This window comes from Chiloscyllium punctatum, chromosome 10 (genome assembly GCF_047496795.1).
Source record: "Chiloscyllium punctatum isolate Juve2018m chromosome 10, sChiPun1.3, whole genome shotgun sequence".
In the NCBI taxonomy this organism is placed as follows: domain Eukaryota; kingdom Metazoa; phylum Chordata; class Chondrichthyes; order Orectolobiformes; family Hemiscylliidae; genus Chiloscyllium; species Chiloscyllium punctatum.
The window spans coordinates 9,609,368-9,625,790 of NC_092748.1; the positions used below are offsets into that span (position 1 = coordinate 9,609,368).

General features: G+C 47.1%; 1 protein-coding gene across 2 annotated transcripts in view; it reads right to left on the reverse strand.

Moving 5' to 3' along the window:
* Window positions 1-5,968: 5,968 nt before the first annotated feature.
* LOC140481877 (cyclic nucleotide-binding domain-containing protein 2-like) overlaps window positions 5,969-16,423 on the reverse strand; it is a 57,579-nt gene continuing 47,124 nt past the window's right edge. Inside the window, exons 8-10 of one of the 2 annotated variants that reach the window (XM_072578491.1) lie at window positions 12,458-12,590; window positions 8,708-8,871; window positions 5,969-7,036 (exon numbers count right to left, since the gene is read on the reverse strand). In XM_072578491.1, coding sequence (XP_072434592.1) covers window positions 6,694-7,036; window positions 8,708-8,871; window positions 12,458-12,590 — 640 coding nt within the window. In that variant the 3' untranslated portion in view covers window positions 5,969-6,693. Of the gene's footprint in view, window positions 7,037-7,544; window positions 7,636-8,707; window positions 8,872-12,457; window positions 12,591-16,423 lie in introns of those variants that run through there. The other variant, XM_072578492.1, reaches the window with a different exon arrangement.

The window sequence follows — 16,423 nt, forward strand, 5'->3', positions numbered from 1 at the left end:
TAGCTTTGTGCGTGGGAAATCATGTCTCAGTAACTTAATTGAGTTTTTTGAAGAAGTAGCAAAGAGGATTGATGATGGCAGAGTGGTGGACTTGATCTATATGGACTTCAGTAAGGCATTTGACAAGGTTCCCCATGGGAGACTGGTGAGCAAGGTTAGATCTCATGGAATAAAGGGAGAGCTAGCCATCTGGCTACAGAACTGGCTCAAAGGTAGCCAGAGGGTGGTGGTGGAGAGTTTTTTTTCAGACTGGAGGCCTGTGACCGGTGGAGTGCCACAAGGATGGTGCTGGGTCCACGACTTTTCATCATTTATATAAATGACTTTGATGCGAGCATAAGAGGTACAGTTACTAAGTTTGCAGATGACACCAAAATTGGAGGAATAGAGGACAGTGAAGAGGGTTACCTCAGATTACAACAGGATCTTGACCAGATGGGCCAATGGAATGAGGAGTGGCAGATGGAGTTTAATTCAGATAAATGCGAGGTGCTGCATTTTGGGAAAGCAAATCTTAGCGGATTTATACACTTAATAGTAAGGTCCTAGGGAGTGTTGCTGAACAAAGAGACCTTGAAGTGCAGGTTCCTAGCTCCTTGAAAGTGGAGTCGCAGGTTGATATGATCGTGAAGAAGGCGTTTGGTATGCTTTCCTTTCTCGGTCAGAGTATTGAGTACAGGAGTTGGGAGGTCATGTTGCGGCTGTACAGGCCATTTTTTAGGCCACTATTAGAATGCTATGTGCAGTTCTGGTCTCCTTCCTATTGGAAAGATGTTGTGAAACTTGAAAGGGTTCAGAAAAGAATTACAAGGTGTTGCAGGGTTGGAGGGTTTGAGCTACAGGGAGAGGCTGAACAGGCTGGGGCTGTTTTCCCTGGAGCGTCGGAGGCTGAGGGGTGATCTTATAGAGGTTTATAACATCACCAGGGACATGGATAGGGTGAGTAGACAAGGTCTTTTCCCTGGTTTGAGAGAATCCAGAACGAGAGGGCATAGGTTTAAGGTGGGAGTGGAAATATTTAAAAGGGAGCTAAAGGGAGACTTTTTCACACAGAGGGTGGTGTGTGTATGGAATGAGCTGCCAGAGGAAGTGGTGGAGGTTGGTACAATTACAACATTTAAAAGGCATCTGGATGGGTATATGAATAGGAAGGGTTTAGAGGGATGTGGGCCAAGTGCTGGCAGTTGGGACTAGATTAATTTAGAATATCTGCTCAGCGTGGACGAGTTGGACTGAAGGGTCTGATTCTGTGCTGTACATCACTATGACCCTATATCAGCTCCCGTTTCCTCCTCTCCTTACCTTTTGTCTCCACCACAGGTTCAGCAATAATTTTCATAATATGCCTGCCCCTTCGGAGTTGGGACGGCATGTTAAGGTTGGGCGGGATGTCAGTGAGGCCTCTTCTGGAGTACTGAGTCCAGTTCTGTACGCCCTGTTACAGGAAGGATATCATTTAGCTGGAGAGGGCTCAGAAAAGGTTTACCAGGATGTTGGCAGGAGTGGAAGTTTTGAGTTATAAAGGAAGGCTGGATAGACTGGGACATTTTTTCCACTGGAATGTAGCAGGTTGAACTTATAGAGGTTTATAAAATCATGAGGGATATAGATAGGGTGGGGGACTTTGAGATTGGGGGCATATTTTTAAGGGGATAGGAGAAGTATTAAGGAAGGCACGAGGGGCAACTTTTTTTATACAGAGAGTGGTTCATGTGTGGAATGAACTGCCAGAGGAAGTGATGGACCTGGGTAGAGTTATAATGTTTAAAAGGCACTTAGATGGGTATATGAATAGGAAAGATTTGGAGGGGCAGGGGCCAAATACAGGCAGGCGGGACTGGTTTAGTTTGGGATGTTTGGTCAGCATGGACTGGATGGACCAAAGGGTCTGTTTCCATGCTGTAAGACTATGTCAATTGGAAATCCAATGTCTGATTTGGTTTGCCAGTCAAAACCACCTCTTCCCTTTTTAATTTTGTTATCAGGCAATGTGTTCCAACAACCTTTAATTCCAGGATGCTCCATGCTGAAGTCATTATGACACGGATGAGGATAATTCAGCCCAATGACTGGATTAGTCCAGTCAGAGTCACTCGTCCAGTCTATCCTCATAACCCCGCAATTTTTATTGTTCCCTCGCGTCCAATTCAACTTTTTTTTTATTATTTCAAAAATATACTTCATTCATAAAATAGTTTAATGGTCTGTACAGTTGGACGTGCCATACATATGTAAACATTCCATTTGTTTGCATACCGAAAACAGAGTAATCATTCCTATTTACAGGTCTGTACGATTACATTCTCAGCTGAGGCGTCAGCAGAGCCCAAATGACTGCACAAGCCCCCTGTTCTTCTTTAGGCAGGCAGATCTTACACGGTGGTCTTTCCCCACCGCGCCTTGGCGGCAGCTGCCCCAAGCTTCAGTGCGTCCCTCAACACGTAGTCTTGGACCTTGGAATGTGCCAGTCTGCAACACTCAGTCGGGGTCAACTCCTTCAGCTGGAAGATCAACAGGTTTCGGACCGCCCAGAGAGCGTCCAATCCAACTTGCTTTTGAAATCGTCAAGTCCACCCTAGTACAAAATGAGCTCCAGGTCGCTGCCACTTGCTGCATTTCTTCCTCACATTCCACCCTCACTCCACCCCCTGCCTCACGTGCGAGCCAGAGTCAGCGAAGAGAGGAGGCAACCGGGATATGAGTTAAGAGTGACCACAGTGCAGACAAGAGCAGGCTTTCAGCTCTGAAGTGGCACTGCATTGCTCTCGCTCTCAATGGTCCGTTTCGTGGATTAGGTCATCGAGCTCCCTTGACAGAGGGGCCTGTTTCTGTGGTTGCCAAAACAATAGCAGCATCTGTGGAAAACAGAGTGCGAGCTAACTCCGCAAATCGTTGGCTGTCCGAATCAAACAGACAATGTTTCAGCTCACACAGAGCCTCGTTAAAGGACGTGACTGTGTGATTGTGCTGGAATATACCCAGGGTCTGGGTGGGTCAGGGGGCTCATTGAAGGTGCAGGGGAGTTGCAGGTCACACACACACACACACACACACGGAGTGAAGCGATTGGGAGAAACTGAGACAGGCAGAGTTTGACGTGAGGGTGTGCAAGATAACCCGAGGAAAACAAATCTGAATATATTCTCGAGGCTGTAAAACGTTCTGGGCATCCAGGTACATAAGTCATTCAAGGGTTGTGAAAAGCTACAAACTCTTAAGGTGCTGTTGCAAAATTTACTTTTATACCAATAACTGGAATATTAATTTGTGCTACATCTGTAATGAGCTTTTATAAGAGGTTTATCAAATCATGAGGGACGTGCATAGGGTGAATACCAAGACCTTTTCCCTGGGGTGGGAGAGTCCAAAACTCGAGGGCACAGGTTTAAGGTGAGAGGGGAAAGATATAAAAGAGACCTAGAGGGTAACATTTTCAGGCAGAGGGTGGTACGTGTATGGAATGAGCTGTGAGAGGAAGTGGTGGAGGCTGGTACAATTGCAACATTTGAAAGGCATTTGGATGGGTAGATGAATAGGAAGGGTTTGGAGGGAAATGGGCCAAGTGCTGGCAAATGAGACTAGATCCATTTGGGATATCTGGTCAGCATGGACGGGTTGGACCGAAGGGTATGTTTCTGTGCTGTACATCTCTGTGACTCTATGACACTGCACCTCGAATCTTTCCTTGCAGAGAAACGATATATAAAACTGATATAAGGAGTCGAAACATTAAAACGATCGGGACAGGTTCCATCAATCTGGCTAACATTTCCTTACATCCAAGCAGTTGAAAGGTGAGAAAATATTAATGATAGGGATTGTTACAAAGTTGAAAGCATGTATGTTCCCTGTAAAATGGAGATTGTTTTCAATATTTTGGAAGTAATCTCAAAGTGCAGGCTCAGCTGCCCGAATGAAAAGGCCGGGAGACGAGCTGTTCCAGAATAGAATCATCCAGCAAATGGCTGCTAAATGGATAGCTGAGGATTAGTTGCTGTGATGAGGTTGTGGATGGTCTGAGAGATGATGAGTTATCTCCAAGTGCCACCGCTGTGACATGGACCACCTCAACCTGTTCACCCCCCCTCACCCACTCCAACTTCTCACCCTTGCTCTCCAATCCCTCTGCTCCAACCCCAGCCTCCATCAAACCAGTAGAGAAGGGGGACATAGTGGTAGTTTGGCACACCAACTTCGACACCATTGAAGCCAGGACCAACTTGCAGACACCACCTCCTACGCCCCCTTGACCACGACCTCACCTTCCATCACTAAACCATCATCACCCAAACCATCCACAACCTCATCACCTCAGGGGATCTCCCACCAACAGCCTCCAACCTCAGTCCCGGAACCCCACACCGTCAGGTTCTACCTCCTACCTAAAATTCACAAACCTGGCTGCCCCAGTCAACTTATCATCTCAGCTTGCTCCTGCCCCAAACTTCTCTCTGCATACCTTGACACCATCCTGTCCAGGAACTCCCCACATACGTTCGGGACACCACTCATGCCCTCCACCTCCTCCATGGCTTTCGTTTCCTGGCCCCCAACACCTTATCTTCGCCATGGACATCCAGCTGCTGTACACACCCATCCACCATGATGGAGGGCTCCAAGCCCTCCATTTCTTCCTCTCCTGCCGACCCAACCAGTACCCCTCCACTGACACACACATTAGATTGGCTGAACTGGTCTTCACTCTCAACAACTTCTCCTTCAAATCCTCCCACTTCCTCCAGACCAAAGGGGTAGCCAGGGCACCTGCAGGGGCCCCAGCTCTGCCTATCTCTTTGTCAGGTACATGGAGCAGTCCATCTTCCGCAGCCTCCTATTTCAAGGGCCGCAATTTCTCCTCCTACGTGGTTATGATGCCCTCCAGTGCATCTCCTTCACTCCCACACCGTCACCCTTGAACCCCACCCCTCCAACTGCAACAAGGACAGAACCCCCGGTCCTCACCCACTACCCCACCAACCTCTGGATACAGTACATTGTCCTCCGCCATTTCTGCCACATACAGTCAGACCCCACCACCAGAGATAGACTTCCCTCCCCACCCCTATTAGCCTTCGACAGAGACCATTCCCTCCACGGCTCCCTTGTTAGGTCTACGCCCTCCACCAACCCATCCTCCACTCCCAGCACCTTCCCCTGCCACCATCTAAGGTGTAAAACCTGTGTCCACCTCTCCCCCCCCTCACTTCTATCCAAGGCCCCAAAGGATCCTTCCACATCTGGCAGAAATTATCTGCACATCCTCATCTATTGTGTCTGTTGCTCTCGATGTGGTCTCCTCTACACTGGGGAGACAGGATGCCAATTTGAGGAACATTTCCAACTACATCTCTGGGACACACCCACCTCCCTATGGCCAACCACTTCAACTCCCCCTCCCATTCCGCTAAGAACATTCACGTTCTGGGCCTCCTCCATCATGAAATCCAAGCCACCTGACGCCTGGAGGATGAACGCCTCATCTCCTGCCTTGGGACCCTCCAACCACACATCATCAACATCGACTTCACCAGTTTCCTCATCTTCCCTCCCACCACTTCAACCCAGATCCAACTCTCCAACTCAGCACCGCCCTCTTGACCTGTCCTACCTGTCCATCTTCTTTCCCACGTGTCCGCTCTACCCTGCTCTCTGACCTATCACCAACTCTTCACAGCTACCTTCCCCCCCCCCCCCCCCCCCCCCCCTCCGGCTTCATCCCACCCTCTTATTTATCTCTCATTCTGCCTTCGCCCTCCCGTACATTCTTGATGAAACTCTTTTGCCCGAAACATCGATTCTCCTGCTCCTCAGATGCTGCCTGACCTGCTGTGCTTTTCCAGCGCCACACTTTTCAACTATAATTGTAGCAGGGTAATTAAGCAACAAAACCACGCCACACTATTCCAACATGTTGGACACAATGTCGGTAGCACATTGCATTTTTATCACATTGAGTCTTTGCCTCATCGGGTCTTTATTGCATCAAGTTCTTCTTACATCGAGATTTTACCACATCCAATCTTTGTTGCATTGAATCGTTATCATATTGAGTCTCTTTCACATTGGTCTTTATCGCATCGAGTCTCCATTACTTTGACTCTTTATCACATTAAATATCACATCAATATTTAAAATATTGAGTCTTTATCAAACTGAGTCTTCAACACATGGAGTTTTGAACACATCGGGTCACATTGAGTCTTCTTCATTTTGGGTCTTCATCACATTGAGTATCACATCGACTTTTAAAACATTGGGTCGCCGTCACATTGGGTCTTTATTATTTTGAGTCTTTTCCACATCAATAACATTCTGACTTTGTCGGAACTCGATCATACAGAGGTTAATCGCACTGAGTCTCTGTCACATCGGGTTTTTGTAGCATTGGGTTGGCATGGCATTCAATTTTCGCGACACTGTGCTTTTATGACAAGCAATCTTTCATCAGGTCCCTAACTGGAAGAGATGAAATCTCACTTCATGTGGTGTTGGTCATGGAGGAGGGAATGAACAATAAAAATGATCCAAGTATGGGAAAGAACAAAATGGGACAGGGCAACTGGTTGGACAATTATCTGTGGAAATTGGTGCAATGAGGAAATAGAAACGTAAATGAAATGGTTGGAAATCTATTAGGCCATCAGATTGAGATGCTTGACTGTTAAAGGGCAGCAAAGGAAGGGCTTGGTGTGCTCAGTACAGCAGATTGGCTATACTGGATGGAAGCTTGGCAATTCCATGAATGAGTTGGAGGTCCAGCTTTGGCATTGGGGTGCTACCATCTTCCCTTGTTCTGATAACGGGGGCAACGTAATAGGACGGCTTCGAGAAAAGCATATTTCGATTGCTGGAGATTTCCGGAAGGTTCAGGATGCCGGTCTTGTCAATCTCGTATAAGTCCTCCCCTCGGCCAGACTCTGCTACCTGGCCTGAAGGCGAGAAGCGCTGAGGCTTGCAGGTGAGTTTGGAGATCATACTCCTTTTAAAGATTTTCCAGTAATTATTTTTGATAAAGAGGTCACAGAGCTCATCATCACTTTAAAACAAGAGAGAGAGAAACAGCTGTTACTGACCATGACAGAGGACATAGAGCTACAATGACACTAACTGGTGTTAGATAAGGCAATGGTGCTGAAAGAGTAAAGGTTAAAGGTCACACTAAGCTCCACCCAATCTGATAATGTCATAAGCATTTGGGCGGGCAAAGGCTAAGTATCTTAGGATGCTATAACGTGAGAGCAATTCCTGTTGGGTAAAGGCCTTTATCCGATAAATCTGACTAAAGGTGTCTAACTTGCTCATGTAACTTGCACCTAATTACCATCTGAGCATCATGGCAGCCAAACACAAGCTGGTACCATTAGCATCGCAGCACAGTCAAGAACACAGAGTATGACGTCCTTGTCCATGTACTTGTTAAAAGAGAACTGCTGTGTCGAATCCCTTCATCCTCGCAAGGGGGAATGGTGTAAATCCGGAACTCCTGCCAGCAAAATGCTGTAAACAATGACACAGGATTTTCACGACAGGTCCATGTGTTTCTGCTCCTGTCAAGTTGCTTGCATCCATCTTCACTTGACCCTGTCGACCCGAAGGCCTTCTCCAAAAAAGAAGAATGCTGCCGATGCTGAAGATCTGAAATAAAATCAGAAAATGCTGCAAACCCTCAGGACAGTCCGACAGCCTCTGTGGAGAGAGAAACCGGCTTCACCTTTCATCTGAACTGGAAAGCATTAGAGATGTTTTCAGCGAATAAACTTTGTCTCCCTATCGTGCTTCCTTCTCTTTACAGGATTTAAAAACATTTTTTTCTCCTTTCAGTCAGCTGCGAACATACTTTTGGCATATGTTTTGTTTTGTATTTTCTTTCCCCATCCCCATTCTCTTTGACCCCGTAGGAATGGGTCTATCAGCCCCCAATAACCTTCTTTCATTCTCACCCTCTATATTCTCATCTCCAACTTTATCCAGTTCTGATAAGGTTGCAAATCTTACCTTCTCTCCCGTGGATGCAGACTGACTTGACAAGTATTTCCAACACATTTTCTGGTTTTAGTCCAGTTCCTTCCTCCCTGGAATGCTTCTCCTTAAAGACATATTTACTATCCTCCTCAATCCCTCCCAAAGGTAACAATGATCACATTCCAAACACTCTCCATGCAAAGACATTTCTCCCACATTCACTCCTGAATTTATTACGTGACTGCATTACATCCACAAACTCCAGTTTTGGTCTCGATGGTAAGTGGTCAACCATCAATTTTCCGCAACTTTGAAAATGTCAGATTTAGCAGTTCTTTTGTTGGACAAAGGCTGGCTCTGGGACTAAGGAAGGGAAATGGAGTTGGGACAGATCTACGATGGTCTTGCTGAAGGCTGCAGCAGGCTAAAGGTCCTGAAGAATATCCTCCCATTCCCACATGTCCCTTAATTTAATGGAGTGAGATCTATGTCCAATTTCTATCAAAGGGAGAGAGAGTGAGAGAAGACGAACCCTTGTGTCCAAGAGCTAAACAACGGAACCACACTTGGCTTTACACTGCCTGAAGTGGCAAGCTCAGGATTTGGTGTTTGCCATCTGGGCACTCGGGCGTGTTTGGGTTCAGTTGTGCCAAGCCATTCCATGATGTAGCCGCAAAGAGCACACACATCCACTGACACGTTTGTGATCAGTCTCAGTGTTCCGACCCCTCGGGGTGTGACTCACCTTGGATAGACAGACTGCAGCCTCCTCACTTTTTGCAGGGTTTGCTGGTCCATCAGTGCTGCAAAGGTCTGCATGTCGATCCGAACAATCGTTGTGCCTTGGCTCTTGATGCTGAAGACTCTCTTATCCTTGAGGTTATTGGCCACAAAGTATTGCCGCAGCCCCTGTACACAGACTCAAAAGCTGTTACAGCACTCCCAGTCAACTGGATTCTCAACCACATATACTGGAGGACCAAGAAGCTCAGTATTTATAGAGTCATAGAGATGTACAGCACGGAAAGAGACCCTTCGGTCCACCTGTCCATGCCGACCAGATATCCCAACCCAATCTAGTCCCACCTGCCAGCACCCAGCCCATATCCCTCCAAACCCTTCCCATTCATATACCAATCCAAATGCCTTTTAAATGTTGCAATTGTACCAGCCTCCACCACTTCCTCTGGCAGCTCATTCCATACACGTACCACCCTCTGCAGGAAAACGTTGCACCTTAGGTCTCTGTTATAGCTTTCCCCTCTCACCCTAAACCTATGCCCTCTAGTTCTGGACTCCCCGACTCCAGGGAAAAGACTTTGTCTATTTACCCTATCCATGCTCCTCATAATTTTGTGAACCTCTATAAGGTCACCCCTCAGCCTCCGACGCTCCAGGGAAAACAACCCCAGCCTGTTCAGCGTCTCCCTATAGCTCAAATCCTTCAACCCTGGCAACATCTTTGTAAATTCTTTCTGAACCCTTTCATGTTTCACAACATCTTTCCGATAGGAAGGAAACCAGAATTCCATGCAATATTCCAACAGTGGCCTAACCAATGTCCTGTACAGCCGCAACATGACCTCCCAACTCCTGTACTCAATACTCTGACCAATAAAGGAAAGTATACCAAACACCTCTGCACTATCCTATCTAACTGTAACTCCACTTTCAAAGAGCTATGAATCTGCACTCCGAGGTCTCTTTGTTCAGCAAGACTCCCGAGGACCTTACCATTAAGTGTATAAGTCTTGCTAAGATTTGGTTTCCCAAAATGCAGCACCTCGCATTTACCTGAATTAAACTCCATCTGCCACTCCTCGGCCCATTGGCCCATCTGGTCAAGACCCTTCCAACTTCTCCAACTCAACATTACACCATTAGTCATCGAGGTCTTCCCACATTGGCTGAGGTTACCACAAAGAAATCTCCTTCTCAACCTCTCTCTCACACCTGAAGTTAGAGACCCTCAGATTATAGTCATAGAGTCATACAGCATGGAAACAGACCCTTTGGCTCAACTCATCTATGCCGACCAGATTTCCTAAATTGAACCCTGCCCATTTTTCTGTGTTTGGCCCATATCACTCTGAACATTTCCTATCCATGTACCTGTCCAAATGTCTTTTAAATGTTGTAATTGCACCCAACTCTATCACTTCCTCTGGCAGCTCATTCCATACATGCACCACCCTCTATGTGAGAAAGTTGCCTCTTGGCTCCCTTTTAAATCTTTGCCCTCTCGCCTTCAACCCACACCCTCTAGTTTTGAACTCTGCCACTCCAGGGAAAGACCATCCTCTCTTTAATGAGAGAGCCGCCCCACGGTCTGGCATGACTATGGCAACATTTCTAGCACAGAGAAAGGCTCTTCGGCCCATTGAGTCTGAGCCGACCCGAAACCAAGTATCTAACTATGTTAATCCCATTTTCCAGCCACTACCCCCATGGACTTGGGTGCCTTGACGTCCAAGTGCACATCTGAATACTTCTTCAATGCTGTGTTAAATTCATTCATGACAGAATTCCAAAGAATCAATATCTCAAATGAGGCCCTGATCAGAAAGTGGACAAACTTGGATAATGATCAGGCTACCTCATGTCATGACTCATGGTCTTACACATTTACCTCAGTAAGAAACTGTACGGTTTTTCAAAGCTGGGGAGGTACATCTTGTGAGATGTGTCCTTCTGGGTTGCTTCAGCATTGGTCAGCTGGAGCACCGTGCACACCCCTGGTTTCTTTATCCATGGAGGAATATTCTGGTTTTGGAGGCAGTACTAAGGCTGTCCATGAGGCTGCTTCCTGGGTTGAAGGTCTTAGGAAGAAAGGTTGAGGGGGTTCAATTTGAGTTGAGAAGAACAAGAGGTGACCAAAATGATATGAATGAGATTCTCAGGGTGGCTGCTGAAAGGAAATCTCCAGTAGGGGGCACTGTTTAAAAAAAAAAGGCCTCTTGCTTAAAATGGAGGTGAGGTTTGTTAGTGCATCAGTCGTTGAGTATATTGAAGGTTCAGGCAGATGGATAGGACCTACTAGGGTAATGGCAGGGAGCAGGCAGGAAAGTGGAGTCATATCAGATCAGCCAATGGTAGAGCAGGGTCAGTGGGCAGAATGGCCCACCTCTACTTCCATTTGTTTTAATCCAATGCCTCACGGACCTTCCACATGGCTCTTGTCAGTTTAGAAGTCAGCAGGTTCAAGCCCCACTCTCACCAATGTCTGGACTGACACTTCCAGAACAACATTCAGATGAAACACTGTTATCATCCCAAGCTTATCTGTTCTGGTGGTTCACATAGAATCACAGAATCCCTACATTGTGGAAGTAGGCCATTCAGCCCATAGGCAGTCAGTGCAAAAAGACAAACCATGATTTCCTCCAATAACCTAACCAACGTTCAAGTTCAAATGAGTGTAGTTCATTCTGAACAGCCCTTTGAGATGGCTAGGAAGCTACTCCTTTGTACCACTCTGACAAAGACATAGTCAGTCCAGTTGACACTCAGATGTCCTCCTGACTATCAATGGGAGAGTTCGATCAAAACTGGGGAGAGATACCTCACAGAGTAGTCAAGCAACAACCTGACACAATCAGACCTTACATCACCACCCTCACCCTCCCTGAGTATATTCTGTCTCACTGGCAGGATAGAACAAGAGCTAAGAATAAGATTTGGAGCAGACACAGGCCACTTAGCTCATCGACTCTGCCCTACCATTCAATGAGAGTTGATCTGATCATTCTCGACTCCACTTCCTGCCTTGTCCCCCAGAACCTTTGGTTCCCTTACTGATTAAAGATCTGTCTATCTCAGCATTGAGCACCCTTCAAGACTCAGTTTTACCAGCCCTCCATGGTAAAGGATTCCACAGATTCACTATCCTCAGAGAAGGAACCCCTCCTCATCCCTGTCTTAACTGGGAGACCTTGCACTCTGAGAGAATGTCTTCTGGTCCTGGACCCTCCCTCTAGGGGAAACAGAGTCAAAATGTGTGGCGCTGGAAAAGCACAGCAGGTCAGGCAGCATCCGAGGAGCAGGAGTTGATGTTTCGGGCATATGCCCTTCACAAGGGGAAATAACCTCACCATAACAACTCTGTCAACTCCATTAAGAATCTTGTATGTTTCAATAAAGTCTCTTCTCATTCTTCGAAACTCCAGGGAGTCCAGACACAATCTATTCAACCTCTCCTCGTAAGAGAGACCCCCATATCCAGGATAAGCCTCGTGAAACCTTCCCTGGACTGCCTCCAATGCCAATGTACCTTTACTTTGATACGGGGCCAGTAAGTACAACTTTCAAAACTACAATGGACCAACTACAGGGAAATGGCCAAAATTGGAGGTGTAATATTATTGTACCTCAGCATTACTCAATGTTATCTTACACTCTCGGTTTGAGAAAGGGCGCAACGCAAACGTCCATTCCTTTATTTATCAGATATCTCAAACCAGGCTTTCAAAGTGACACTTCTACAGTAACAACTTACAAATACTTCCCCTGGCAGAACTGAATCTATCTTCATGTAAACAGCCACGGACAGGGCTTTGGGAATCAACTGTTTTCTTGAAGTTTTCCCATGTAAGTTTGAACTGTCTTCCAACCTTGATGTACTGATGGCACTGCAAACACACAGAAATAGTTTAAGTAGGGAATATTCTGCACATTTAAAACGCTTCGATCTCTGGAGTCATCTACTGCAATTGCTTGATCACCACATCACCCAACCTGACCAATTATTTCCTGAACTGTATTTCTATGTTTATAACATTCAATGACCAGGAGGGAAATGGGAATAGAAACAGCCCTTTGGGTGGGTTTTCTCATTCAACTGGATTTTGGTTTAACTCCATGTACTTCCCTTTGCTCCACGTGTATCAACCTCAAACCGTGAAAACTGCTACTGACCCAACATTTGTGGGGTTTTGGGGGGAATCAAGTTCAGATTTTCACCACTTGTGTGCTTTCTAACGTCAGTCCTAAATTTTGTAATTTTATGCTCCTGCCCTTTGGCTCTGGATCCCCAGCCCCCCCAACAGACCTCTGAAGGGCTCAGCAGGTCTGGCAGCATCTGTGAAGAGAAATCAGGGGGTCACCGGACCCTGAAGCGTTACTCTGATTTCTCTCCACAGATGCTGCCAGACCTGCTGAGCTTTTCCAGCAACTTCTGCTTTTGTTTCTGATTTACAGCATCCGGAGTTCTTTCGGTTTCTACACATCAGCGGTAATAGTTTCTGGCTATCTGTCCCATAAATTATATTGAAAGTTAGATTACCCCTTAACCTACCCTTAAAGTCAAATTCAGGAAGCCTATTCTCGTACTTTAAATGTTTAAGCCCAGATTTAATTGGAGTGTATTTGCATGGACCTCTCTCCCAGGTCTCTAGATCCTGTCTGGCAATATGATGACCAGAATCGTATGCGGTACTCCAGAGGCAGTCTGGCCAAGGTTCTGTATAAATTAAACATCAATTCCTCACCTTTGAAACCCTCCAAGATAGAAGAATCCACTTGCCTTATTCAGTACATTTTGCACCTTTGTGTTAGATTTGGTTAAAAGATCGTACAACACCAGGTTATAGTCCAACAGGTTTATTTGGAAGCACTAGCTTTCAGAGTGCTGCTCCTCCGTCAGGTGGTTGTGAAGAAGCAGCACTTCGAAAGCTAGTGCTTCCAAATAAACCTGGAGAAAGTGAGGGCTGCAGATGTTTTGAGATCAGAGTCGAGAGGGTGGTGCTGGAAAAGCACAGCAGATCAGGCAGCATCCGAGGAGCAGGAGAATCAGCGTTTCGGGCAAGAGCCCTTCATCAGGAATGAGGATTGTGGGCCGGGGATGGATAGGTGGGACTGGTCATGAGGGCGGTGCTGAGTTGGAAGGTTGGGACTGGGATAAGGTGGGGGGAGGGGAAATGAGGAAACTGGTGAAGTCCAGTCCACGTTGATGCCGTGTGGTTGGAGGGTCCTGAGGCGGAGGGTGTAGCATTCTTCCTCCAGGCGTCAGGTGGGTAGGTTTGGTGGTGGAGGAGGCCCAGGACCTGCATGTCCTTGGTGGAATGGGAGGGGGAGTTCAAGTGTTCAGCCACAGGGTGGTGGAGTTGGTTAGTGCGGGTGTCTCTGAAGCGCACTGCAAGTGAGAAAGGGTCCTGAGAAGATGGGGGGGGGGGGGGGTTGTCTTGATGGAAAATGTAAGCCCGGAGGCAGAGGCAGCGGAAGAAACGTTCAATGTCACAACGCATGTTGAATCCGTTGATCTGGTAGCGGAGGGGGATGAAGGTAAGACCTTTGCTGAGGACTGTCAGTTTGTCCTCAGTGAGGGGGATGTCTGGGGAAATGGTGAAAAACAGCAGGGCTGGGAGCTAGGAACTGGTGTAGGGCTGGAGCTGGGAGTGGGGGTGGAGACTCTAACTGGAATGGGAGTGGGGGTGGGGGGAACAGGGGTGATGTCATTTACGGAAGTGACATTCACCCTGGGCGTCGGTGGTGGGGGAGTGGTGACTGTGGGATCCACCGGGGCGAAAGTGGCAAAACGTGTGTCGTCGGCGATTCTGTCGGTGGCGTTCACGTGAGTGGTGTCGGTGGGAGTGGAAGTGGCTGTGGCAGCGGCAACAACAGGGGGCGGAAGTGATGTTCTGGTTGGGCCTCATGTTGGTCTTGGTGGCAGTGGATCTTACAGTGGTCACAGAGGAGGCTGCCTGGCTGGTTGTCATGGAGACTGCATGGACAGCAGTGGCTGCAGGCTGTCAGGTGGTGGGGGGCGGAAGTGACGTCATCGTTCACCGGCGTAGTGGTGGCTGGAGCGGCCGTGTGGCTGACGGCAGCCGAGCAGTTCCAGAGGCCGGGAAAAGCGTCTGGAATGGTCGGGAATCCCGACTATTGAGGTGGGTACTTGGGCGTTTGTTGTACTTACAGTTTTTGATGTCTGATGTGATGTAGAAAGATCATTTGTTAAGTGTGTGAATTCTTCTGAGGATGTGAAAACCAGCAGGGGTCCTTTGCAGTTCTGAGAGAGTGTGGCCCTGAGCTGGGACAGGGCTGATTGTAGAGAGAGTAGGTGGCAGCACATGGCTGCGAGTGTGGAGTGGAGGATCCAGAAGGACAGCTGTTTCTGGAGGTTTTGGATTTGGAGTAGGTACTAGTTGTCCTGTTCAGATCCAAATTGTGTTGGTCTGACTGTAGTCCGGAGTCCATGTGGGATCAGTGGGTTCTGTAGGCAGGCACTGAGGAAAGAGATGTGCTATGGGTGGCAAATCAACCTGTTGGACTATAACCTGGTATTATGTGATTTTTAACTTTGTCCACCCCAGTCTAACACTGGCACCTCCAAATCATGTTAGATTTGAGACATCCACGTATGTGGGCACCTCAAACCCTTTGTTCCTCCAAAGGCTAGTCACTCACTGTTAGGAAGAGATTCATGTTTGTCCTTCACAAATCCAAAGTGGTATCCTTTGCCATGTTGAGTTCCCTCTGCCATTGTTTTACCCATTTAATGTCTACAACCTGTTGGGAAGTTGATAATCATCTGGCAGCAACAATACAGGTAAGAGATCCAGCACAGACATGAAGGGCAGGGAGTTCTGCTTCTATGCTATAACCATTCCAAATTGATACCTGCCTTCTCCCATCCACTCATCCTACAGTCCATCCAGGCTTCACGTGATCTGTGAACTTGGATGTGCCAAGGCTGATTTACAACTATGCCTCATTCAAGGCTTAAGGAAGTAAGATGGAGTGTCGAGGACCCCGTGCAGATCTGTGGGGAGCACCACATCCTGCTAACCCAAGAGCACTGCCTATATTCTTGCTGTACGTTTAAACCCAGCCTTGAGTTAGGCAGGTTCACTCTTACACTGTACAAGGTACAACAAAATGCTTAGGTAGATATTGATTGATACTTCAGAGTGATTTGGCAGAACCTAGTTAAAGATTTGGAACAGAGTCAATGACTCAACTATTGTTGTATAACCAGGAGTGAGGGCGCTTGCGCTAACAGCCTGAACTTGGGGCCAAAGAGTTCATTCAAATACTGCTTGGAGGTCTGGCTGAACAATTTGACTAAAAATAATTTATAAGCTGGATAATTTTTAAAAATAGACAAAAGGCAGAGACTTTGACCTTTTGCCATTGCCACATTCCTAAGTGATTCCCTCAAATGCTTGTCCAGTGCACAGGGAGGTCCCCTGGTGATGGAGTACACCATGTCATTTTTTCACTCTACTTTCTGTCTTTGACCTGAAGACCACTCATGTAAAGCGAGTTTGTTACTGTTCTACAGTCTGAGCAGGAGAATGCAGCCGCAACACCCAAGTTAATGCCATCCTCTTAACTCAAAACCAACACTGACATTCAAAAGATCTCAGGCATTACTGGCAAGGCCAACATTTGTTGCCCACCCTGAACTGCCCTTGAACAACTTATGAAACCAAATCGGACGGTTGTTAAAAACCCACAGCAA